The 25,271-nt window shown below is 37.8% G+C and overlaps 2 protein-coding genes and 1 long non-coding RNA gene across 4 annotated transcripts; 2 read left to right on the forward strand and 1 right to left on the reverse strand.

The window, feature by feature from the left end:
• Positions 1-974: 974 nt before the first annotated feature.
• On the forward strand, positions 975-7,934 carry LOC109991689 (tetraspanin-8). 2 transcript variants are annotated; one of them, XM_020644034.3, is made up of 9 exons: positions 976-1,125; positions 3,163-3,228; positions 3,664-3,780; positions 3,879-3,953; positions 4,246-4,341; positions 4,463-4,555; positions 5,125-5,193; positions 6,106-6,189; positions 7,426-7,934. In XM_020644034.3, exons 1-9 carry the CDS (start codon positions 1,066-1,068, stop codon positions 7,558-7,560), a joined length of 795 nt encoding a protein of 264 aa, XP_020499690.2. In that variant the 5' UTR covers positions 976-1,065; the 3' UTR covers positions 7,561-7,934. The 2 variants fall into 2 exon arrangements, with proteins under 2 accessions (XP_029135216.2, XP_020499690.2); XM_029279383.2 differs by lacking the exon at positions 5,125-5,193 and having other exon boundaries at positions 975-1,125.
• A 1,985-nt stretch (positions 7,935-9,919) lies between these two features.
• Positions 9,920-13,216, forward strand: LOC109991698 (uncharacterized). Its single transcript, XR_010665178.1, has 3 exons — positions 9,920-10,088; positions 12,892-13,008; positions 13,137-13,216. It is a non-coding gene; the product is annotated as an uncharacterized lncRNA (long non-coding RNA).
• A 4,645-nt stretch (positions 13,217-17,861) lies between these two features.
• Positions 17,862-24,916, reverse strand: LOC109991701 (tetraspanin-8). Its single transcript, XM_020644049.3, has 9 exons — positions 24,653-24,916; positions 23,655-23,720; positions 23,034-23,147; positions 22,844-22,918; positions 22,605-22,703; positions 21,270-21,356; positions 20,406-20,465; positions 20,139-20,222; positions 17,862-19,413 (listed from the first exon to the last, which is right to left on the reverse strand). The coding sequence occupies exons 1-9, from the start codon at positions 24,731-24,733 to the stop codon at positions 19,309-19,311; spliced, it is 771 nt and encodes a 256-aa protein (XP_020499705.1). The 5' UTR covers positions 24,734-24,916; the 3' UTR covers positions 17,862-19,308.
• Between the last annotated feature and the right edge of the window lie 355 nt (positions 24,917-25,271).

Consider the following 25,271-nt stretch of genomic DNA (forward strand, 5'->3'; position numbering starts at 1 on the left):
ATACAGAACGATGCATCATGTCCTTTTGTGTCCTTATTGTCCATAAAGACGTTTATAGTTTTGAATGTAGAGTACGTCTGCCCAACATCATGGGAAAAATGTGCATATACATTTTTCAATATGCTACGATGTATAAACAGGTAAACAATTCATAATAGCAATAAGTCCAAAAATTCCTCCCGCTGCTTTGGCGGCGGTGTATCTGTGTATGAATAGAATTAGTTACATCTGATGGTCACTTTTCATAGCAGCCATGCCCAGTCACTCTATAGGAGTGACCTGTGGTGTAAAAGCGCTTTGAGTAGTCAGAAGACTAGAAAAGCACTATACAAGCTCAAGTTCATTTACCATTTATATGCTTGCTCATCACCTTTAACACAATACTCATGTTTGGAGCAACTTGAAACAAATTCAAATAAAACCAAAAGCATCATCACTAAATTAGCACCAATTCATCTGGGTATAGGGTATCTGGGCTTTAGTGCTCAATTCAGATTTTTTTTTTTTGTTGTTTGGAATTGGCTGTTCACTTTGCTTTTTTTTTTTTTTAAATGTGGCCTGTATCAGACTCCTGTGGGAATCCACATATGTATCCAAAATTGAAATTTGAAAAGATCTGATTCCATGTTTCTTGTGCTGTTCACATTGTCGTTAAAAACGAAATAAAAAAAACATAACATTAAGGTCACTTTTACCTTCAGTGTGAATGCAGCCTTTATACTCAGGACTCCATCCAAGAGTTAAAATGTCAAAGTGAAGAAGCAAAGAAAGTCATCACTCATGTGTTCATTGTGAATCATCCCTAGAGTAAAGTTGTCGATACGTTGCATTTATTAATATGTAGCTACAATGTGAGTACATAAACACACACACACACACACACACACACACACACACACACACACACACACACACACACACACACACACACACACACACACACACCCAGTTCCACTGCCCACAAATGGGAGGTCTCATCTGTTTCTTTCTTCATGTTCATGCATGTTATTGTATAACATGTATAAAAACTTGTGAACCACCGAGCGCCACTCATAGTGAATCGCGATGGGGCGAGTGAACGTGTGGCTGAAGAGGAGTTACGTTATCACGTCAAGTCTGATCGCGGTGAGTGGTCTTCTTTGAGATGTCTTTTCGGATAGGCTGTTTAATTCCACAGATCAAGTCGCGCTCAGTGAACGTAAATCAAGGAAAGTCGTATCTTGCTTTCTTTGTTGGGTTTGGCTCTGCAGCTGCACCATGTTGAAATAAGGAAGGTTACTTATTTCAGAAAGTTCAAACGTGTGGGGAAAAACCTCTGGATGAAATGATACAGGGAAAATAAAAAAAGATGTCTACAGGAAATCATAAGCAACATGATAGAAGTAGGCCTATTTTTAAATTCAATTAAATACAACTTTTTGGTCCCTGGGGGGCAATTCAAAGGCACACAGAGCAGTAAATTATCTACAGTGCAGGTAGACAACAAAATTCAACTAAAAGTATAAAGTGTCAATTTAAATACAAAAGTTCAAATACAAAAGAACAAAAGTTCAAATAGCCTACAAAAAATAAAAAGAGTAGCGATAGAAGTGGTGATCAGACAAACAGATGTGAACAGAACTATATGCAGTAAACGGGAAAAAAATATATATATACAGAGTTATGTGCAAGCAGGCAAGTAGTCTACTAAATGATGAAGTGATAGTGGTGCATTGCGAATAAAGAGGAACAGAACTAAATAAATACAGAGCTGTATGAAAAGATAAATACTGAATGAATAAAGTGATAATAGTGCAATGGTGGATTAAGATACAACAGGAATAGAGTGTAGCCAGAGCTGTGTGAAAACTGAAATAAAACAGAATAAAGTGATGTAGTGCATGAAGACCAAATAAAGCAGAAGTGTCCAGTCCCTTTGTCTTCCAGTTGCTATGCAGATTGTTCTGTTACATAGCAATGGCCCTTTTTATCAGCTTAACAACTAGAAAGAGGTTAAAGGTAAAAGGAGGTAGATAACTAAATGGCTAATAAAACAAGTCATTTGCTAATAGTTCATCATGTAGTGACCACAAGTAGACTATAGCTATTTTATTTAATAATAATGAATGTCGCACTTCTAGTTTTAAGAATCCTGAGCAACTCTGGAACAAATTCAAAGCTGTTCAAACCAGGCCTTTATCAGTGAAAATGCTATAAATCAAAATAAGAATTGGCAATGTAGTATTAACCTTAAACTCCTCTTTATTGCTCAAGCATGTAATCAGTATATCTGTTCCGTCTGTCCCACCTTATCTTCTGACGCTTATCTGCCTGCTGGCTTTGTAAACAATAACTGACCTTGATTCAGTTCAGAGGTGCAGAATGTCATCGATGAATTAAGTGGTGCCGGACTTCATGGAATAGAAATCAGCTTTATCGCGCTAGCTGTTCACATTCATCTGCTTCCACTTGTTGTTTTTTTATTAGATCTTTCTGTGAGTTATCACCTGCTGTCTGGAAAAGTCCTCACATCCCCTCCACTTCATAAAGGAGGGGATCTGCTTGTTTGAGTAACCATAGGCCCAGACCTAATATCTGTTCTAATGGCAAACATTCACTTATAAACACATTATGATACACTTACAAAGTGCTTTACAATAAAAACAAAAACAAATCATATAAAGCAAGGAAGGCAGAACAAAAAAAACTGGTAAAATCAACGAAACTTGTAAAATCGAAGGGTCAGTTCGAGTGAAATTTAGGAAACGCTCTCTGGAAAAAAAGTTTTTTTCTACTGATCAGATTTTTTTTCAGGCAGCTTGAGTCAGCGCTTCGATGCTTTTACTCTGAATATTATGTCACTCCTGGTTTTTAGCGTTGACTCAGTAACACATTAAAGACCTCTGCCCGAGGATCTCAGGCTTTGTATCAGTGTAAACAATATTCCAATACTTTTTGATCACTATCAGCTGTTGGACAAACTCCATGCTGTCAGCTTTTCTGCTAAGTATTGTGGTTCAACTCTAAACACCACAACAGAAAACACAAAATGTGTAGTGATACACAGTTTAGTCACAATGAATTGATTGATTGTAGAATATTTGTGGGATATCAGTAATGAAAATAAGTGGCAGTTTGAGCTCTGAAACTTTTGAATGATAATAATAATTGCTGTTGTTGCAGATCATCAGCACCCTGCTGTTAGGCTTGGCTGTGTTTAGCCATGGAGCCCTCCACAAGGATGAAGAGGTAACACATGCACCTACATCAAACCTCAGTCTCACACTGTGACTGTTTATAATCAGCTTCTGTTACATGACATACAACTACAGGAATCTTATCTGAAGGATTTGAATTTTCTAGTCTTAATTATTGGGTCGACTCAAGAAAGTAAGTTACAAGCGTGTGATGCCTGATTTTCATACTGCGGCAATGAAATGAATGGAAACAAACGTAAAGTGCTGTTTACCAATATCTATGGTTTTTGTACTTGTGGAGTTGAATTAGCTTTATTTCAATTGCATGCATGTTATGCTGACTTTTTAAACCAATGACATCAATTAAAAAGGTGCATGACGTACCAGGCACATTTTTTGCACAGTGCACGCATGTCAGCTCAGAGGATTGGACTCTTCCCTTTTTGTCAATCCCTCTGACCTGCTTCTGTGTTTGTTTTCTCCGCAGCTAGAAAAATTGCTAGCAGGCCTACATGGCATGTACGCTGTTTCCCTCATTCCTCTGCTCTTGAGTATCATCGGTTTGTATGGCGTCTGCAAACAGAAGAAGTGGGCGCTCATTGTGGTGGGTCAAGAATTAGAGAAGTTATTATTTAAGTGGCACTGCCCTTAATAAAAGTATAACTCTGAATATGATCGCTCATGCTGACTTGTGTGTTTCAGTTTGCAGTGGGATTTATCGTGGGCATCCTGTTCCTGATTTTTTGCGGTATTGTAGCACTGGTCGAGCTCCCTGAGGTATTTCAAAGTTAACTTGCCACTGCAGTATCGTTAGTAACATAACTGAAACATCCTCTCTCAAAGCAGTTGTTCTAGTTCTGGTAGATTTCCTGTCAGGATAACGTTTGCTGCTTGAATCTTCATGTAATTATCATGTAATTATCAAAATGAAGACCAATGTCACCTACGAAGACCTGCAACAGCGTTTGTTTCTAATGCTTTATGATAAACAACAAAAAAATGCAACCCTTCAAAAAAGAAAAAAACGTGTTCAACTGTGATAGTTGTCTATGTCCTTTTGTTCCTGCAGATGGCTGAAGATGTAACAACACAACTCCAGAGTTATGTGCCATTGTCTGATGCAAATGATCGTATTTCTGACCATATTAACGCATTACAGACGCAAGTAGGTAACCCTGTTTGTGCACTCCTGTTGACTTCATGGTTATTCACTTTATGTAGGATGAATTAGGATTACAGTTTCACTCCATGTCTACTAATTATCCATCAAACTTCTTTCTTCTCAGTATCAGTGTTGTGGACTAGGTCAGGGCTACCTTGACTGGGGCAAACACATTCCAAATTCCTGCCTGTGCACTGAAGAGTCCACTAGTCCATGTGTGAGTACTCTATTACCAAACTTTGCTTGACCCATAGACATACAGCATTCATTGGTAAAACATATTTTCAATAGCATATGTATAAATGCTAACACAAAGTAACTAAGCTTGTACATCCTCCTGGGGATCTAAAGAGGAATCTGTTACAGATGTTAGGCTAAGACTTTCTGGGAATGGAATGGGTTTTAACTTCCAGATACAATCTTACAACACCTGAATGTCCCATTAAATCGAAACACATTTGGTATTAAGAATTCAAATTCTGAATAATTACATCATAATTTCCAATGCTTGACCACAACAGCCGGCTGAAATTTTTAAAGTAACAGAAATGTTCAAATCTTAATAATCTGTGAAGATTTTCCTCCAGTGCATGATGAATGAACAAAATCTTTAATGCCCCTAGGGGAATTTGCCTTGCGCCAAGAGCATAAAAAAAACACATTTTAAAAAAAATCTTGGATTTTATTACTCCTGTAGCCTCAGCCTGACCTTAATGATGTTCTCCTCTGTTTGTTCACTCGTACCTATTGTCATTCATCTTGTTGATTCATGCTGGTGTTTTCTAGGAGTTAGTACCTTGGAGTGGCAGTCTAACGCCGAGAGGCACTGTCAAGCCCATAAGGATTTATAAAGAGGTAATGGAAAATAAACGATTGAAAATGTCGATTTCTATGGTTTTGATTGATCATATCATTAATGACATTCTGAGAACTGAATCTCAACTGCAATGCAAGAATACGCTTGTCTACATCTATGCATAGATACAGTATCTGAATTCAAGTCACAGTACTACATTTCAAATGCTTTATTTCAGGGGAATAAAATAGATAAAAACCCATAAAAAAGGCCCTTTGTTGAAAATAGATGAACGTTATACTTTAAGTGAATGCAATCAAAAAACCTCAAGATTCAAGACTTGGATTTGAGAAGTGTCTCTTTGGGATGATTCTGACATCAAATGGTTCACAAATGACGACTACTAAAAAATTCTTTAGAAAAGAAAAGTGATTTCCCCCTCTGATGCAGGACAATATACTTTAACTCCTCATCACTTGCTTACATGCTGTTACCAGTTCAACCACATGAGATTATTTTCTATTATTGATTTGAAATTTTAAGTGTGGAGTAACTCCTCCCTGAATCTTACTGAATCTGCCTGAACTCTTTTTTTTGTTAATCGACAAATATATTTACATGGATGATCTATCTCAACAGCTGAACGGGTAGAAAACTGATCGTGTGTTGGGATAGGGATAAGGACCCCATGAGGATACTATAAAAAAAACTTGATGGACTAGTGCAAGTGAACGACTTTGTACTAAAAGTGTTAACAGGCTGTTATGAGAAACTGCTGACAACCAGTCATCCCTGTGGAGACACTGGTACAGCTGTATAATATTGGTGGTGATTTGTCTGTTTGTCTTTTGACCTTGTTTGTTTTTATCTGTTTTCTAATGGACTCCTGAGTCTGCCAATAATGATGATGATGATGTAAATGTAGATGTTGTAAAAAACATTACACTGATTAATCCACTCTCCTGTTTCAGTCGTGCCTTCCACATCTGATCGCTCAACATGCAGTTGCAATGAATTATACTTTGGGCGTAATGCTGGGACTCACATTACTTTTGGTATGTACAGTCAGTCTATATGAGTCAATAATTATTGTATCCACCTACCCACCTTTCTACCTAGCTACATACCTCCACTGGCTGGTATTTATCCACCAGTACTTTTCCAGCTCTTTTGCCACTCAGATGTTTTATTTACTTACTATTTACTTTGCTCTTATTTTTCCAGCTAACCTTTATTCATTCATTCAAAACTGAGGTTTAGGGTTTAAGCTCAGACATAGCAACACTTTCACCTTTTACTGTGTTATTACTGTGCGTACAGAGTAAAAGGTTAACCTTCATAAGCAGCAGCAAGGGGTGAGTCAATAGCTTGACATTTTGCACCCTGGGTTTTGCCTCTCAGGTGGTATACAGGCTCCTCAGTCATATTGGTAAAGTTTGTTGGGACTAAATGACACCATAGACTGTATTAAAAATGGACTTAGCTGCTTTGATGTCATGTCACCCATTGGTCTGTCAACTGTCTTTTTCAAAAGCAGCAGCCGTGGTTGTTTTTTGTGGAGCTAAATGTGACCATATTTGGACTAGAAGGTAGCGCCTTTGAGAAGCGAGGGGTGAGCAATATACAAGGTTATACAGTTATACAGATGTACAGTCTCTGAGCAATGGCTAAATGAAAAGCTGGAGAATTTACTAGTTTGTTGTCATTTTTCACTCATAGTAAGATTCTTGGTTGCTATAACCGTCTCCAATTTTTTGGGTTATTTTTTTAATGTAACGTAAATAATCTCTCTTAGCAATACTTCAAGACATAACACATGAATAATGTGGATACAGGCGACATCTGTACATGATTCAAATGAAGGCTGATATGAAATTAAGAAATTTGTGACTGACAGAAGTAAAAACTTAACACTCCCACTTTTTCTTACTCTTTCTGCTGTCCTTATAATTTGAATACGGTCTCTAACTCACACTCAGATTGGCCCTGATGGACTGTGTTGGTCTTGAACTGGCTAGGATTTAAACCAAGCATCCTATCTTACCTTATTTGACGCCAGCTATACGGCAATAGACCTGTTTCACAGCAGACATTTTGACACAAGTCTTAATAAAATAAATGACAGCTCTGCAGCAGCTGTCATTTATTTGATTTTGATCCTCTGTCCCTGCTTTTATCTGGCTGTTCTGCCACCCTCCCTCCAGCTCCCTTCAATAATCTATAAACAACGGATGAAACACCATGAAATGCATTGGAAATAAATAACCATGTCTTCTTTATTGTCTTTGTAGCTATTGTCAGTGGTGCTGTGTATCCTGATCTTGTGCCGGCTTAATCAGAAAGAGAAAACCCCGACAGTGGTCTACAGTCCAGAGGCAAAGTCAGGAAACTACATCGTGCTCTCAGACGCTGCAGACACAACCTGAGTTTGATTTTCAGGCTGCTTTTCATGTCAGCAAATTTTGCCATGATGGTTTTGGGAACCATTGGAAACGATGGGATTGGGGTACAATGTGGCGCATACTCAGATACAGCAAGTTCCCTCAACAAAGTTAAATTAGTGGAACTTTATGTCTATTGGTTGTTTGTTTTTCAAGCATTGAAACCTTGATTTCAGTCATCTCTGACGACACCTGCTTTTATCCACCGCACCAATGAATGTGAACTTTGGGATTTTGTAGCCCTGATTTAGCACCTTTTGTTAAAATATGTATTGTCAAACAGGTAAAGGTATGCACTAATACAGGCAAATATTTACTATTTGAATGTGTAAAAGCTTTAATAAAAATGTATGATTGCCTCCTGTGGTCTTGTACTTCTGTGACTTTTCTTTGGTATTGTTTCCAACTTTTTAATTACATGTTTTTTGAAGAAGTTACTGCAGTGTTTTGGGCCATTTTATTTTTTATAATTTGATGCTAATATGATTTCAGTGGAACATCATATTAGTGTTGCATGGCACTATTATGAGGATGTTCTTGTGTTCTGTTCAGATGCAACTTATTATAGGCTAATTGTTTTACAATTTTTGGGGGTGCCAAAGAAGAAAATCAAAATGCATAAAGCGCTCTCTCTCCTTCTTAAACAGCATTTCTGAAGCTTGACTTCAGGTCACTACCTCATCCCATACATAAAAGGAGAATATAGCCTTTAATATGACTTAATCAGCTGTGTAAGCTCTATGGCAACATCACACATGCAAAGGTAGGCTTTTTATATTTGTGATGTTTGTATTGATTTTGCTAGACATGATAAAGATAAGGAACAAGGATTTTATGCATATTATTAAATACAGGCTTCACCTAAAATAGAAGAGGATTGCCGCATTTTTTCAATAAAAATGTATAATTTCGTTAGTAAATAAAAAAAAAAATGTTTTGCATTTAATGAGTATGTTCATACAATGAAAGTTACGGTGTCATAAAAACATGCAGCCTAATGTCAACAGTCATGCGTGGAACTAGTCTACTTTAACATGAGGAACGTCTTCTTCGCTGTTTTTTCCATTATAAACTTTATTTAAATCCACTTTTAAAACATTAATGAGACATCTATACCATCCTCCAAGTCTCTAGCCCCACCCTTCGAATTTCCAACTTGAATTGTTTGTCGACAGTCTTCAAACTGGAAAAACGTGTTGGGGACTTTCTCCTCCCATTAGTGATGTGAAAAGCAGTTCTTTTCAGTGTACTGAATCAGTAGAATCAGTTCAGTAAAGTGATTCGTTCAAAAGATTCGTTCACTGAATCGTTCAGTACTTCTCTGCAGCTCTGTCTGTGAATCAGAATTTAATAAGCTGAAATACAGCCGAACGTTTAGTTCTGCTCGCGATCGTACTGAGAACAGCCGGTGGTGAATAATAAGCCAATGAGCTGAGAATTTAGTTGGATAAAGCTACAGTTTGCAAGCTGAAAGCTGCTAAAACAATCACATTTATTTTCCTCGACCGTTCTGTTCACCTCCCATCAACACTGACGGGAAGCTACCCTTTCTCCAGATCTGGGCCCTTTCCGAATTGTCACAGTTCAGTATGCAGTACGTACTATTCAGTATGGAGTTTCAGTATACTGAACTTTCGTGGTCATTCAGTATGCATTTTTTGGGTCCACCTCAGTATACTGAACATTTCAGTATGCATACTACCTTCCGGGTTTCATGCAGTATGGATCGGATGCGTGCTTTCAGGAAATTAATTGTGTTTTACCACCCACAATGCTGTGCGAAATTAAACGTAAATTGTCACGTCACGTCCGCCTCCAAGCGGACTAATTGAATTGCGTGGATTAATTGAATCAATTTTTAATCTAGAGTTAAAGTCCCGACTGAAATCACTACTTTAAATTAACAACAGAAAATATAACAAATATCTGCATTATTATAAAACCTTTCCCCCTCTATTTAAATAATGATTTCACTGTTTGAATGTGTCTTTATTGGTTTATTTTATATTCTGTATATTACTGTCTTTCATTTGTACTTTCCTGTATGTACTGTATGTTATTTAGTTATTTAATCTGCCTTTTACTTGATTTACATTGTGATATTGTTTTTTGTTTACCTGACTGTATATGCGCATTACTCTTCTTTAATAAAGATAAACAAAAAAAACAAAAAAAAAACGGTGGATGCAGCCGGTTCAGGAAACGTAAATGACGTCACTTCCATACTGAATGAATCAGAAGAAGTTGGCACAAATATCTGCTTGGTAGGTACTAACAGTATGCAGCACGGATAGTATGTACTGCATACTACCTACTGCATACTGAAAGATTCAGTATGTACTTGACAATTCGGATACGGCCCTGGTTTCTCTCTGTCTCTTTCTCTTTGTGGCATGTGGATGTAATAGAAGGGAAAGGTTTCAAAATTATTGCATCCATTTCTCTCGACTTTCTCTGAAACGACATGGGGAGAGTAAACGTGTTGTTGAAGCGGAGTTACATTATCGTGACAGGTTTGATCCCGGTGTTTTACTTAATTTTACATTTTAAATAAAGACAGAATCGATAATTGATAAAGGCTGCAGAGAGTGACGCATCAGATGGTCAATGAGGGGTCAGCTGAAGTTAGAATCTGCTGGGGGGGGGGGGGGTGAAAATGATACATCATTGGACAATTATAGTCTAATCGCTACATATGTAGCCTTTCTTTAATAGCCTAGATACATTTCATCAGATGGGTGTGATCGCCTTTTATTATGGTCACATTCATGCCAACTCCCATATTGGAAACAAACAGTGATGTTCAGATTCTAAACTCAACCTAGTTCGATTTAAGATATCTTGCTTTATTGATTCATCTGGAATTAATTATTGCTTGAATCCACGTCTAGCTATACTCTGTCTGGTTCCAGATGTCTGCTGGTCCGAACTGATGCCTCTGTAGCACTAATTCTACATTATCAAAGAAGGCATTAACATTGACACGGTTAAAACTGCTTGCTCTGGCAAGACTAGTGGACTCTGGCTTTCTCGATGACAGCATTGGATGCCTCCTCAAAAAGGTTGTGAACCACTCAGCAGTGGCTTGTTGTGGCACTTTTAATTGGCACGCCACAGCCAATTTCCTGACCTCTCTTGGTGACAGCCCTCAGTAGATGTCAGCTGACTTAATGATGAAATGAACCTGTTGGATCTCCCAGTCAGTTGGGAAAATCTGCCTAGGCTGAACATAGCCCACCTCTGATGTTGGCATCGTCATCTGACCCTCAATTTCTACAGATGTCATCTTTTGACAGTCCTGTAATTAATGCTGAACTCTTTGGCAGTACTCCTTATTGACTTATTTTCAAGTTTTACCTGCCTCACTGCCCTTAACATTATGTCAGCTGGTGTACTGCCATTGTCGGTCTTTCGTTTATAATTTCGAACCATTTTAGCAGGCTTCCCTTCTGTCCTTCTTTATGTTCTTCCCTCTGCTTGCATATACATACAAAAAAATCATTTTTTTGTATGTATTTACCATTTTGTGGCCACATCATTTATAACAATTGAATTTCTACTAATAATACTTTGTGAAGCAGTAGCCTATATCAACACACACATTGTTGTTTACATTGTTGCATAGCAAAAAATAACTTTAACAGCTAGAAAAGTTGGCTTCTGCAGTTCTGCAGTTGGAAAATGTTGTAATATATGTATACTGAGATATACAAAATCACTGAGACAACTTGCTCCAGAGTGACACGTGTGCTATTGCTAGCTATGCCGCAAGCTAGCTTTAGCGCAGGACTTTGGTTCAGGTATCAAAATAAACATTTTCTCTCCTCTATTCTGTGTAAAATATACCCAATTGAGCATACTTACTAATCAAATGTTTATGGCGTAAAATGTACAATTAAGTTTTTTGACTTTAATGTTGTAAAAATATCAAAATTGTTCTCACCTCAAATTTCAGTGTAAGTAGCAGAATGACTTCAGAACTGTAAGTTGCACATTCAACGGTTATAATTCTAGACAGCGCCACCTGGTGATAGAGATATAACCAGTGTGACAACATGCCCCGCTCTCCCCTATATTTAGTATAAAATATTAGAAAATAATGGGGGGAAAAAATCCCTTTTGTAGGATTGATAGATGAATTTGTCATGGTTTTGAATTGCTGTTTCTGAAAGGCAACATGTTCATATCTGTAACTGGAATTCTACAATAAAGCTTAAAAAAATCTTCAGAGATGAATCAATTATCAAACAGCCTCATTTCTGATGAGTTATATTTTTTTTCTCTTTTTTCTCTTAAGGTCTTATATCACCAGATAACATGAAAGCCTAAATGAAACAAGCAAAAAAAACATCAGTGTGTACACCTATAATTAAGCCTTCAGTCTTCCTCCTTGTTACGTGCCGCAGTTTTGTTTTTGTGTTTTCTCTCTCTGCTGTGTTGCTCCTCAGCCTCAGAGTGCCTGTGGCTAATTACTAATCAGGGGCAAACTATAAAGAGCAGGAGAGAGGAGGCTGCCAGTTGCCAGTGGGCCGTTTGACTGAGCGTGTCTTTGACTAGAAATTTAGTGTGATCCTTCTGTGGAAGCTTTGTGTTCCGATTAAGGCCTAATTGTTCATATCTTGAGTGTTAGTTTTGAATTGGCTTCTCTTTTGTTTTGTGTTTCTCAGAAGAAGCTTATTTTGTGTTGCACATTTTGATTTAGTTTGTTATTAAATCATTTTAAACTTTGCTTATATTTAGTTCCTATTTCTTTTCCCTGAGTTTTAATTTATTATTACTCCCCTCATCCCTTAGCCATCTTGAGGAACGTAACACTCCTCCTCTTCCTCACTTTGATTTTCACACGGTGCCGTTTATGGGAACCTTATTATGCAACATGTGGTTTGGCTTGTTTGTGTGTCCCTGTAGGTGTATTATAACTGTACGCAAGGCTGCACGTTGCCTCCCTCTCGTATAATGCACACGTACATTGATACACATGCATTTCCAATCGCCTTTTTTGAAGCCGGACAATAAAAATAAAGGATTTAAAGTCAAAATTGGACCACCCATATCAAAAAATGAAGGCTGAAACAGTCATTGCAAGTTTGCATTGAAAAAAAAAACATGACAAATACTGCTCCATCTATGTCAAGCTAAACTCCCCTCCACATACACGATAGTCCAACTCCAATCTGGACGTCAGTATCAGCTGCAGGATTTAAAGATGACATTTCAGCCACTTTGTGCATAGTGCATTCATGCCAGCTAAGATGATTGGACTCTTCACTGTTTACCAATCCATCTGACCTGTTTCTGTGTTTGTTTTCTCCACAGATAGAGAATAGCCTACCCTTCCTATATGGCATGTACACTCATAACCTCATTCCTCTGCTCTTCGGTATCATCGGTGTGTATGGCGTCTGCAAGCAGAAGAAGTGGGCGCTCATTGTGGTGGGTCAAGAAGAGAATAAAACAAAACCTTTAACTGTTCCTCATAATTAATGTTGTAGAACAACTATACAGTACTGTGAATGTGAATGCTCATGCCCATAAGTGTGTGGGTTTCTCTGTGTGTTCAGTCTGCAGTGGGAATGATCCTCTGCAGCCTGCATCTGATTGCTTGTGAAATTGGAGTACTGGCTGTGCAACCTAAGGTATCATGAAGTTCAATTTGAAAGGTGTTCTTCATTTCTCTTTTTAGACCCTGTACTAAACTCATACAGAAACAGACACTGAAAAGTAATACATAACTACCAGACAGGAGCTTAAAGCCTCATTACCGCTCTACCGTTGATATAATTTCAGCTAGCAGGAACATTTCATGCTAACCTTCTTTGTCTGTCAGTTACAGTTGCTATACTGTACATATGATAAGCCAAGGGCAAGGATTCTCACATTTTCAATAACTGTTATAACTTAAGGCATTTTAGATCTGAAATACTGTTCAATTGCCCATTTTTAACTTTCTGTTGTTTTTGGTTTTGATTTGTGAATCAAAAATGTACCTAACAAAATGAACCCTTTCTGTTCCGTGTTAATTAACGAAAGGTATTTAGTTCTGTTTTATTTGCAGATGTCTGAAGATTTAAGGATGAGATACCTGAGTTGGCTGCCCTTGTCTGACGCTACAGAAGATGTTCTAGAAGTTGTCCAGGAAGTAGAGATGGAAGTCTGTAGCCCTGTCTTAGTGTGTGTATGCATTCATTCAGTTGAAAATTATTGTTGTAGAGCACTATGGCTTTCAGAAGCAGTTTTGAGTACCTCAATTCAGATGCAGTAATAGTTTGAATAAATACATATATATAAGTATATATTTTCTTCACCAGTTCCTCTTCATTTATAGTTTCAGTGTTGTGGACTGGATCTGGGATACCTTGACTGGGGCGACAACATCACAGAGTCCTGCCTGTGCGCTGAAGGGTCCATCAATCCATGTGTGAGTGGGGAAAAAAGAATTTTGCGCCAAGCTTTTTTTGTAGTAGGTCCCATTGATATATAGTTTTCATTGGTAAAACTGTTTATCATTGTCATCACCCATTGGTTTTTGAGGAGGTGTTGTGAAGCCCAATGATGGTAGCCCCAATTTTAAAAACAATGACTCCAACAAACCTTTGCTAAGAGGTGGAGTCATATAAATACCTTGGCTGCTAAAACACATCCACATCCTGTTGCTCGTCATCTATAGTTAGCATAATGAAAAACCAAGAAATGGCACAAACAAAGTTAACGGTTAAAGGTCAATAAAAGGATTAAACAAAAGTGAAGTCTAGCCTCCTGGCAAACAGCTACAAAGCCACCAACCGTCAGTCAAATCATGCAATCGATGCATTATGCAATCAGAATTATGCATAATTATTTACCCTAATACAATCAAAACTGGAGATTATTAAAGACAAATCATCATCCCCACTACAGTTTTTACGTATAAAGAAATGAGCCATACAGATAAAAATCGTTTCTTGAACCAGGCTTTAGACATGTTTATTTCTGCTTTAAGATAGACAGCTTCATATGAACTCCAATGGGAATAGTTTGACTTTTGAAGCCAGCCTCAAGTGGACAATTGAGGGACTGCAGTTTTTTTTTTGCATTGCGTAATTTTTCATCACCAGAGGTTGTTACTTGAGAAGAATGCTACTACGCAGTAACTAAGCCAGAAAATACAGGAAACATTTAAATTTCTTATCATTATGGTAGCTTTAAATATTTTTATCTAAGGTTGGGATCAGACTACTGAACTCAGGGATTTATTCCAGATTCAGTTTTCTTGAGAAACTGAACATATCTGGTTTGGACTCTTGAAAGATGTTTTGGCCAGGTTTTTCAGATAAAGTCGGGGGTTCAGCATACAGATAGATAACTTTAATATACAGGATTGAAAATCTTCCTTTCCTTGCCAAACTATATCAAGCTGATGGTGTTGGAAAGAAACAGTAAAGATTCTAGCACCACTTACTGTAGATAGCATACTACATTTGACAAAAAGAATCACAGGTCATTTCTTCCCTAAAGACAGAAGCCTTTAATTTTTGTGCTTTTGTTGTAGTGTGACTTGTTTACATCTCCTTTACTGTGAGATTATGTTTAGTTCATTCAGGAGAGACAAGTAAATGACTCAAAGATGAAAGTTTTTTTTTTACATATGTGACATAGAATGATTGTCAGAGAATCTTTGGCACTCGAACTCTACAGGGTGATTGAAGATGTATTCCCTGATCGACAACAACATCTAACCCCCCTAGAGTCCAGACACTGGTGGTGGAGGTGTTAGCAGATGATGTCGTCTGGGTTGATGTGATGAAGAAGTTGATTGAACTGTGAAGACTGGAGTTGATGAGGAGATGGTTAATGATGTCATCTGAGGCAAACTGCGAAGACTGGGGTTAACCGGACGATGGCTGATGGGATGAAGGAGGTGATGAACTTGCGAAGGCTTGGTGGTGATGGGGAGGTGGAGGGTCGCTCGTAACGATGGCATGAATGAACTAGTGGAAGAGAAAGCCATTTTTAAACAAGACAGCGGTAATGTGATAGGCTAACACTGAGGGAGTGGCGCAGTGCTATTGGATAGATGTGACCAGGTGATGATTACGAGACATAATGAGTGAGCATGCGTGGAGGAGTGATTTGACATGGCATGAGAATAAACAATAAAACAAGCATGCAAAATATAGTCTGAACTTTCGCTAGAGCTACATTTCTCCTGACATGACAGCTGGAGAGGTTTGTGGCTTCCTGTGAAACACACGTCTATCTTCATTATGTTCTGTAGCCTGTGATGCTCAGATTATTCAAATCTTATTTGTGTATGCATGTTTGACATCAAAAAGAAAAGACGTTTATCCTTGTGTGCATGATGAATCCCAATAAAACTGAGCCTGCTGTGGCTTCCTATGAACAACACTGATTTACAGTCTGCTGGTGTCCAGCCCGTCATGATTTTCGAAGAGATAAATTCAAAATGATCATTCTGAAGTATAATAGATGCCATATCAACACTGAGGTGCAATGCAAGAATAAGCTCATCTAAATCTATGCTTATATAATCTGTGAATTTAAAACCTCAGCAATGAATGTCTGTTGCTGAATTTTGTCATAATTTAATTTGTAATTTAGTACAGAGCATATAAGGGGTAACAGACACTCTTGTTGAAAAAGGACAAACTTTATATCCAAAAATCTGAACAAATATCAAGTATGAAACTTGTTTTCCATTCTACAGCATTTTCCTATTTTCCTCTTTTGGATGCTTCTGACATCAAGCAGTTAACTGAAATTGATAGTCAAAGCATTTCCATGAACTATAAACTCTATAGAATAGCGAAGTGATATCACTTATCTGTTATTTCCCTAGCCTACATACAAATCATGAGGAAAGTCCATCCTCTCTGTCTTTTGCCTTCTCTACTATTCAGAAAATGTGATCTCAAACTGGCTGTTTGGAGAGTTTCCCTTTGTGACATCACAAAGGGCAGTAACCCCTCCCCCAGGTGGTTGACACTCCCGCAGCTAGGTGTATGTTCTGCCTTCTCACCATAAACAATAGGGCATGGTGCAAGAAAACCTAAAGCCACCCACAAGCCCTTCCAGAGAGGGGGCGTGGTCTAACACAACTTATTTTCATTTAAAGCTACACACACAGAAACAGCCTGTTGTAGGCAGGGCTTTAATTGGAGGGGTTTGCAGTACAGGATCAGAGTGGAGTTTTAGCAATAAAACATACAGTGTAAAGTGTCCATCTTGAATCTTGTTGAGTCTGCCTGAACATATTTGTGTAGACGCTGTATAAAACATTAAGCTGACTGATCCACTCTCCTGCTTCAGCCATGCATTCCTCATCTGATCGCTCATCAAATGGTTATATTGAATTCTTTATTTGGCGTTATGCTGGGAATCACATTAATCTGGGTATGTACAATCAGTCTACATTTGTCAATAATGATTGTGCCCACCTACCCACCTTTCCACCTAGCTTCATACTTTGAGTAGTACTTCTTCTCTTTTTATTGACCAATTTTTTTCCAGTCTTTCCCCACTCAAATGTATCTAAGCTCCTTTTTTGTCAGACATGTTGGTTTCTTTAGAGCCAGATGTATACAGCATTATTTAGACCAGAGAGTTTAAGAAGATCAAGAGGTTAGCCAAACACAAGGTTATCAAATCTCTACAGTCTCTGAAGCCTAATATGATTTATTTTGTGTGAGTAATATAAAACTTCAACCCCCTACAGTTTTTATGAATAAAAACAAGCTGTAGAGACCAATATGGTGCAAACATGCTTAAATCTGCTGTAAAATTGAGCATTTTAACAAGGGTCCTTGAGACGATTAACTCACTTTTGTAGCCAGCCTCAAGTGGCCTCTTGAGGAACTGCAGAATTTTGTCTTTATTTCCCACCTTTTGTGTTTGATGCTTGTATGAAACTAGAAAATGCATTTTCAGACTGTTTGAATTGAATATTCTCTCTCAGCATAACCTAAAGAAAGAAACCTCTAATCATCAATGCCCATGACTAAATAAATCAGGCAAAGCGACAGCGTACTAATTAAACTAGTTGAAAAGGAGTATAATATGGGACCTTTAACTCAAGTAAAGTACAAGTACCATTATACTTGAGTATTTCCATTTGATCTACACTCTTTATTTTTACTCCACTACACTTTGAGGGGACATTTTTTTAATATGTATATCCCCATTTAATTCAAAACACTGTTAAAGACAGAACCAGTGATTTTAAACTGATTCTAAAACAACATGTAATTAAAGTACTTTTTTTAACTCATGGAAATGATTTCATGACATCATAGGAACAAGAATCACATATTTTATTCCTGCTATTTACAAAATATTATATACCTTCATCCCCATAAATAAAAATAAAAACAGTGTGACAGAAATCAAAACACCAACAACTTTGCAAACACATATTTGAACATATTTTAGGCATTTATGGTTAAAGTGCACAGGTAGACATTGGATCTGCTGTTTCAGATGAAATTCATTCGACAGGATGTTAATCAAAGAGATGTTAGAACCGCAGGCAGCCCATGCAGGAAGTCATGTGAGAAGTGAAGAAGGCTTCTCCAGAGAGATTGGCATCAGTATAGGTGACCTACTTTCCTTAAAGAGCCTCTCAAACCTTCCTGCAGCTGCCTGGCCGACATATCCCATAAAATTAAAAACCACATTTTGGAAGCATGAACTGAGGATTTACTGCATGTCTACTGCACGTGCAACCAAACAGAGTCTTCTCACCTCCCATTGGACATCATTTAACATAATTAACTCATTAACTGTGCTTCAAAAACAGAATAAAACAGAAGGATTAACGTTCAAATGTGCTTAACAAGGCATCAAGACATTCTGGTGTCCCAATGAGAGCCATGGCTCACTCCTCTGTCTGACCTGATTATGTACCCAAGAAAATACATCGCTCAATTATAAAATCAATTATTACATTTCAATCAAACACTTTGTAAACACTGTTTAAGAAAGGTGCTACATACGGGTTATTAGTTGGATTATATATCAAAGATTATTAGTTGCTCTAATGCTGGAAAAATGAACGAGTGAGCTTTAGATTACGACAAGCATCTAAATATATATATATATATATGTGTAAAATAGGTTGGTCCACTTATATTTGTTAGTCTTAGTGGTGTGCATCAAATATAGACTTTTGTGAATCATGGAGACACTGACCATAAAACATTAAAGGAAACATGTAGCTGCAGCCCTGCACAAGAGCAAAAAAAGGTAGATGTAGATGTATGCATATTTCAAAGTTTTATGCCAGCAGATGCATTATATTAGTATCTGTCACTTCAAGGTTCATTGAGGAAAATATCAGCTCGATAAGTCAACACTTACTGCCAATGATAAAATACAGGAAAGGTTCCAGCAAAGAAAACAAACATCTTTCTAAATGCTCTCTTAGGATTATATGCATTTTCGACAAAAGCATGTGAAAATGTAATGAATATTAAATATTACATTTCTTTCAAATTGCATTGCTTTTTACAGCAGTAAGGCAAAACAAGACTTTTTTTTAATTGGATCTATGCATGTAGATTAATTTTCAATATCCGTTACATGCAATAATGTATTATAAAATGATAATATTAACATACGTTGCTATAGCACAAATTAGCCAGGTTATGGTGTACAGCATAATTAGTTTATATGTGCAAATTCAAATAAGGTCTTTTTGCTTATAACTTGGAAGTGTGTATCAAAAACCGTACGAGGTGACTAGAAGGCACCAGGAACATATCTGTTTGATTGGAGGAGAGCCATGAACTCCTGTTTCCGTCTAATCTGGCCCATCAGCTTGATGCTCATGACGAGTAAGACCACCTAAAAGACAAGCACAAGAGTTAGCTCTGATTGGTGTTCATCAAGGCCTACAGCTCGGTTTCACATGATTTTTGCTTACTTAGGATCAAATATCTACTAGTGTCCTCGTGAAAGATGTCAACTTCATTACAAGAAATATGAATTTGTAACAAAGAAGTAGAAGACAACTAGATGAATTATTCAATGTATTTGGTGTCAGCTAAGACACCATAGTCTGAATTTGATCATAAAAAGCTTTATATAGTTGCATTTCCACTTTTAGTTCCAGGAACTACTTTTGTAGAAACTGAACAGTTCCTGCTGCCAAATTAACTTTACCAATGTTCTTTGTGTCCAAATACAATAAATAAAGCAATGTCATTTGTTTTTGACTGCAATTTTCTTTAAATGGTGACTGAAACAAAATGCGTCAAGCCGTCAACCAATGAAAAATGTTCAACACTGCAAGCCCCACCTAAAAGTACCTATACCCTGGGGGAATACTCCCCCTAAAAGCAGACAACTTTGTTAAGTTAAACAGTGATTTGTAGACCTAAATTTAGACATTGGTTCCTGCGATGGAAATGCAGAATCTAACAAAGGTTCCTAGTCTGAGTAGAAAGTTCCTGCAGGGGAAAGTCAAGTCAAGCTACCGATGGAGCTGGTTTTCAAAAGCATAGCTGTGTTAGGTCCAACCTCACAAATAAATATATGGGGGAGCCGGCGGGAGCGGGGGGAGTGCTTACCCAAAATACTGCACTTCCAAATTGTATACCCATCGCCAATGAGAATGCGAGCTTCAGTTCAGAAACATAAATTGGAAGACAAGGCTGTAAAAAAGAAGAGCAGGTTGATTTAATCATGATGGGAAACAGAAGATACACGGAAATAGATAAAGTTAATTCAACAAAGACGGATAAGCCTACACCTATCAAAGTATATTTAAAGTTAACAGAAACATCTTACTTGACCAGTAAACCTGTATTGTTCTTAAAACTCTTCATTTCATGTACCTCTTGATAAACATACTGGTTCTTTGGAGCCCCGAGAGTGGCACTGCCCCGTAGTCGGATCTGGGGAGGAGCAAATCGTCCCATTATGATACGAGTTTAAAACAAAAAACAGTTTTCTAAGTAACAGACATATATCAACATCAATTTAATGAAATCAAAATACAACTTCTAGGGCCCATTTAAATATATGAATATACACTCTGAATGTTGATACATAGCAATATGTTATCCCTTAACCCTTTCTTAAAACACAAAGTTATGTTCTGCATGTCTTAAACAAATGTACCAACACTTACAAGTGTGAAGTGCCTCTTCCCAGATAACTAACAATATTAAGGTTGTGGTTCCACCTAGAGGTGCTGACCTGTTACTGAAGAGACATTCATTTGGCCCTTCACATTGCAGACATTTTATTCCTTTGTTTCAACGGTAATGTGGTGCTTTGAATTTGGTGGGACAAACCAGGACATGTTGATCGGACATTGTTGATTGGGTTCAAACAATAATGTCAGATCTTCTTTTTTCAACTTTTAAAACACTCTTTGGATGATCTTTTCTCACTTTGTTGTTTACTACGCCAGTGTCTATCAACATTATATCATATATTATGATTTTATTTGTAAGATTCTATATATTTTCTATATTCATTTATATGAGCAAAATATATTTTTACCAATTTTGGGTTGGGTATGCTACTGGAGCTTTTATGGAGTTGCTTAAACAATATCTACATAGCCACATAGACACTTCAGAAAAACCCAGTGTGTGGAGCTTTCTCCAATAAAATCAACCCTGATAAATGTGTGGCTTCAGAAATCAGAATGCGTTATCTTCTCTCCTTTTTATATAAAGGGAAATACTTACGCATTTCCCCGGATATTGACAGTTACAAGAGGGAGGGATGGAAGAGCCCCAGTCTTTGTAGCCTTCAATGAGACCACAGCACTCAAACTGGAGGTGACAAAACAGACAGACACAGGCCAAATAAAACATCAAACCAAAACAACACAAACACAACAATATGTACTACAGACACAAATCTGCATCAATGATTGATTAATCCTTAACAGGTTACTACCTCTTCAAGGAAGGATACACCTGCTTTCCAGGCCACATCCCAAGTCTAAATATACTGCAGGTGTTTTCATTCCAATTCAATTGTGCATTTGTTTCTTCTTGTGTTAGGCGTGAATTTAGACTGCAAAAATCCACCAAACTCTTCAGTCCCAAAGTCCCAAAAAGGGCTGCTGAGCTGCTTTATCGGCAAGCTCAGCTAATCACTCTTTGCGAGTAACGAAAAACAGTAAGAACCATCAAAGTATGGAAAGCCAACAGGGACAACCTTGTGTGGCTGTGATACCATTAAGAGTGCGGGTTGTGTTACAGAGGTTTTCAAACTGTGACGTGGCCTCACCCAAGGGGGATGTTCTGAGTCATAACTCAGTCAAATCTGAGACGTGATCCCACTATTTTTAGCTTCAGTTTGACCTACACTTTCTCGGAGAATATCACCAAATACACCACGAGGAATTCATACAGACGTCATAGAAAACTCCAAAACTTGCTTGAGGATTGTGACATTTTTCGGTTTTTGTTCACTTCCTATGAAATTCAGTGATATTTGCCTTTATGTCCATGGGTATATTGTAAACAGGAATGGCTAATGGCTAATTTGGCACGTCTTAATGTTGCTAAAGTGCCAAAATGTAAATAAATGGCTGGAGAGAAAAATCAAGGCTCAAAGTAGAGGCCAAGCTTATCAAGCTTATACTGGCAACATCAGCCTTCCTGTTTTCTTTCCCTAAAGCATTGTGGGAACTGTGACAACACACATATCCCTAAAACAGGAAAAGACTAAAGATTTACCATGAAACAAGAGACAGAGTCCCCTTTTTTTCATATTCTTTTCAAGATATTTTGACATCCTACAGAGCAGAGAGCAGATCTCTACGTAGGGAATAGATGGGTTTTTTTTGTATTGAAAAGGAGTTGAATTAAGAGATCCCTAGAGATGTTGAACAGACTCATTCTCCCTGAATGTTGTAACTGTGCTGATGTTTAATTTCAGAAATAAGCCTAGATAGATGGACAAATGAACACAAAGCATGTGGCAAACAAAAGCATCCTACCCTATCCATACCCTTTTGTTTTCATAAAGACTGTTGTATAACATAATGAAATAAAGAAATAGCTGCTTACTTCTTCTTGAATGCTATACAGCAGCGTCCTGTTGGCTTTGCTGGTTCCACTCAGTGGCATCATGGAGAGCAGCTTTGCCTCCTCACGGGCCACACGTTTCTGTGCAGAGACAGAGAACACAGTGAGCACATTCTTTGTGATATAAACACATACTGTTGTTAAAGCTGATCAGACACACGTTATGTTGTACAACAGGATTACATGACATACTGATAAAGCAAGACATCGGGGTACTATACCTCGTAAACGTCTTGGTAACTGAGTGCTGTTCTAACAATTATTGTTTGGCTTGCTGCTGCCATCCCTGCTGCATACTGCACACATAAAAAAAAAAAACAATTAAGTGAGGGAAACATCATTTACTACAACAAATACTATTCAGTAACACACACAAAATGAAAGCAGGTTTTTTTTTTTTTTTTTTTTTACCAGTATGAGACACCATCTTTTTCCTTTACAGGCTCCAAACACACCGAGCACTGAGAGCAGCAGGCAGCCGATCTCCATGACGTACATGATCACCACAGACGCACTGGACACCAGCTGAGGAGAAAAAAAAAACACTGGCATTAAAGGGGACTGTTCACTGGAAGAAAAAAAAACCCCATCTGAAATAAAGATTCATTTTAAGAACAATTAATCTGACATTTCCACTTCGTCTTAATATGAATGGGATTTTGCTCCCACAGATGCATTCCCGAGATAGCGCGGCTACAAAGGGTCCCACGGGTCAGGGTCAGCCGCAGAGTGGTACCCAACGGCACTTGAAGATAACTCAATGTCTTGCCCAAGGACGCTTTAACTGGCAAATACTTGTCAACATAAGGGCTTGAACTCAGGTCTTTCAGAGAAGTGCTGCTGTGGTGCTTTTAGGAAATATTGATGGCAGCCATGCATTAATAATTCCACAGTTGTTTCTTGTTTACCTCAGCAACTCTTTTTGCTGCTTTAAAAACATCACAAAACAGGGGCTATCGACGCCCCTCAAATAAACAACTAAACCTCTACTACGGAAAGGTGGGTCAGAGGAGCGTGTGTCGTCAGTCTTACTTTGCCCGTTTGGATGAGGTCTCTGTGCCAGGCTACTGTCATGGTCAGCATGAAGAAACACAGCGCCTTTGGAGATAGGAACATGATTAATAAGATACATTTTGCACACAACTGCAAGATCAGAAACAAAGACAAAGTGTTTCAAGGGTATAGAGACAACTAAGGGAGAAGATACCATCACTTAAATTTAAGGTCCTATAAATAATATGATTACAGAGGCATGTGTGGGGTTTTTTTTAAGGCCACTGGGTATTTGAATGCCTGTTTGAAATTGTTGTGATTTTCCTATGTGCTGTTTATGTTGTTTTTATAAATGAGACGTCCTGGTTAAATAAAGAGAATCGTCTCATAAAATAGAAATGGGTCGGGATTTCTACTTAAGATGTTGAAATTGGAGCTTTGCCTGCAGAACTCGTCCTCTTAGAGGAGCACTTTGGTTCATTTAAGGGCTAATGCTATCCCGGATTAGCCTACAACTGGAATAATACCCTTTTTTAGGACAGTGATAAGAGCCAAAACGAAACCTTTTTACTGCACACGGCTCTAGACTCACAGCTAAGAAAGCAAAAAAAAAATAAAAAAAAAAAAATATATATGACTTGATTGAAAAAGCAGATTTTTTTTTAATGAGGAAAGATTTGAAAAAAAAAAAAAAAAAATGATGGTCATCCCTTATAATAATGATATTCAGTGTGTTCACTTTTGTGTTGTTTCTAGAGTCGCTCTCATTGCTTTTCTGTCATGGATCTCTTTGTCTATAACCTAAAAACATTATGATAGAATATATACTGCAGCAGGCACATAGTGCATATTGTGATGGGAGGGGACTCGCTGCAGCATGTTTGCATGAGAGACAGACGTATAACCTACAACACGAGTCTTATTTGGGTTAATAATAGACTGACTGACTGATTATTTAGGTCAAAATAAAGACTTGATAAAAACATGACAAAGCTCTGAGGATGAGTTGAATTCAAAAGCAGAAAATTTCCCCCTACCATATGAACAGCATTTGCGAAAATAAACGGCCTTTTCAGGCTCGTTTTGTCCGCCACCACGACCACCGCGCTCCGCTGCATGCTGCTGCTGCTTCTCTGCCGACCTCCAACACGATCTTTCACATACAGCAAAAATATTAAGACCGTAGAGCTACGATTCGTACAGTGAGGGCATCTATCTGTGCATCTATCTGTCCGCACAGGACGTCACGACTGTGATGTACGGGATGAGGATGCTTCCGTGCCGCGTTCAGTGGCACTCGGAATTGCCGGAATCAAAAAAAAAAAGGTTAGCGCACAGGGATGATGCACGGCAGTGATTCATATAATTCATTCAAGAGTATGGGTTGCATTAATGGTATTGAGAATTAAATGCAGGATTATATTAACTCATATAGACAGATAAAGGCCCTATTTTTTATAAATTCAATTGCGTTTTTTTTTTTCATATTTATGATGGATTATACATTTAATGCATCCCAACAAAAGGCTTTAGATGTCATTTTCGTCTGAGTGGAAAAGCAGTCAAATCTAAATGTGTTGAGTCTGAAATAATTCCCTCAAAAAAAAAACAACAACCTTGTATTCATCATACAGCTCTCAACATAAAGCTGTTGTC

The sequence above is a fragment of the Labrus bergylta genome, chromosome 23 (assembly GCF_963930695.1).
Source record: "Labrus bergylta chromosome 23, fLabBer1.1, whole genome shotgun sequence".
In the NCBI taxonomy this organism is placed as follows: domain Eukaryota; kingdom Metazoa; phylum Chordata; class Actinopteri; order Labriformes; family Labridae; genus Labrus; species Labrus bergylta.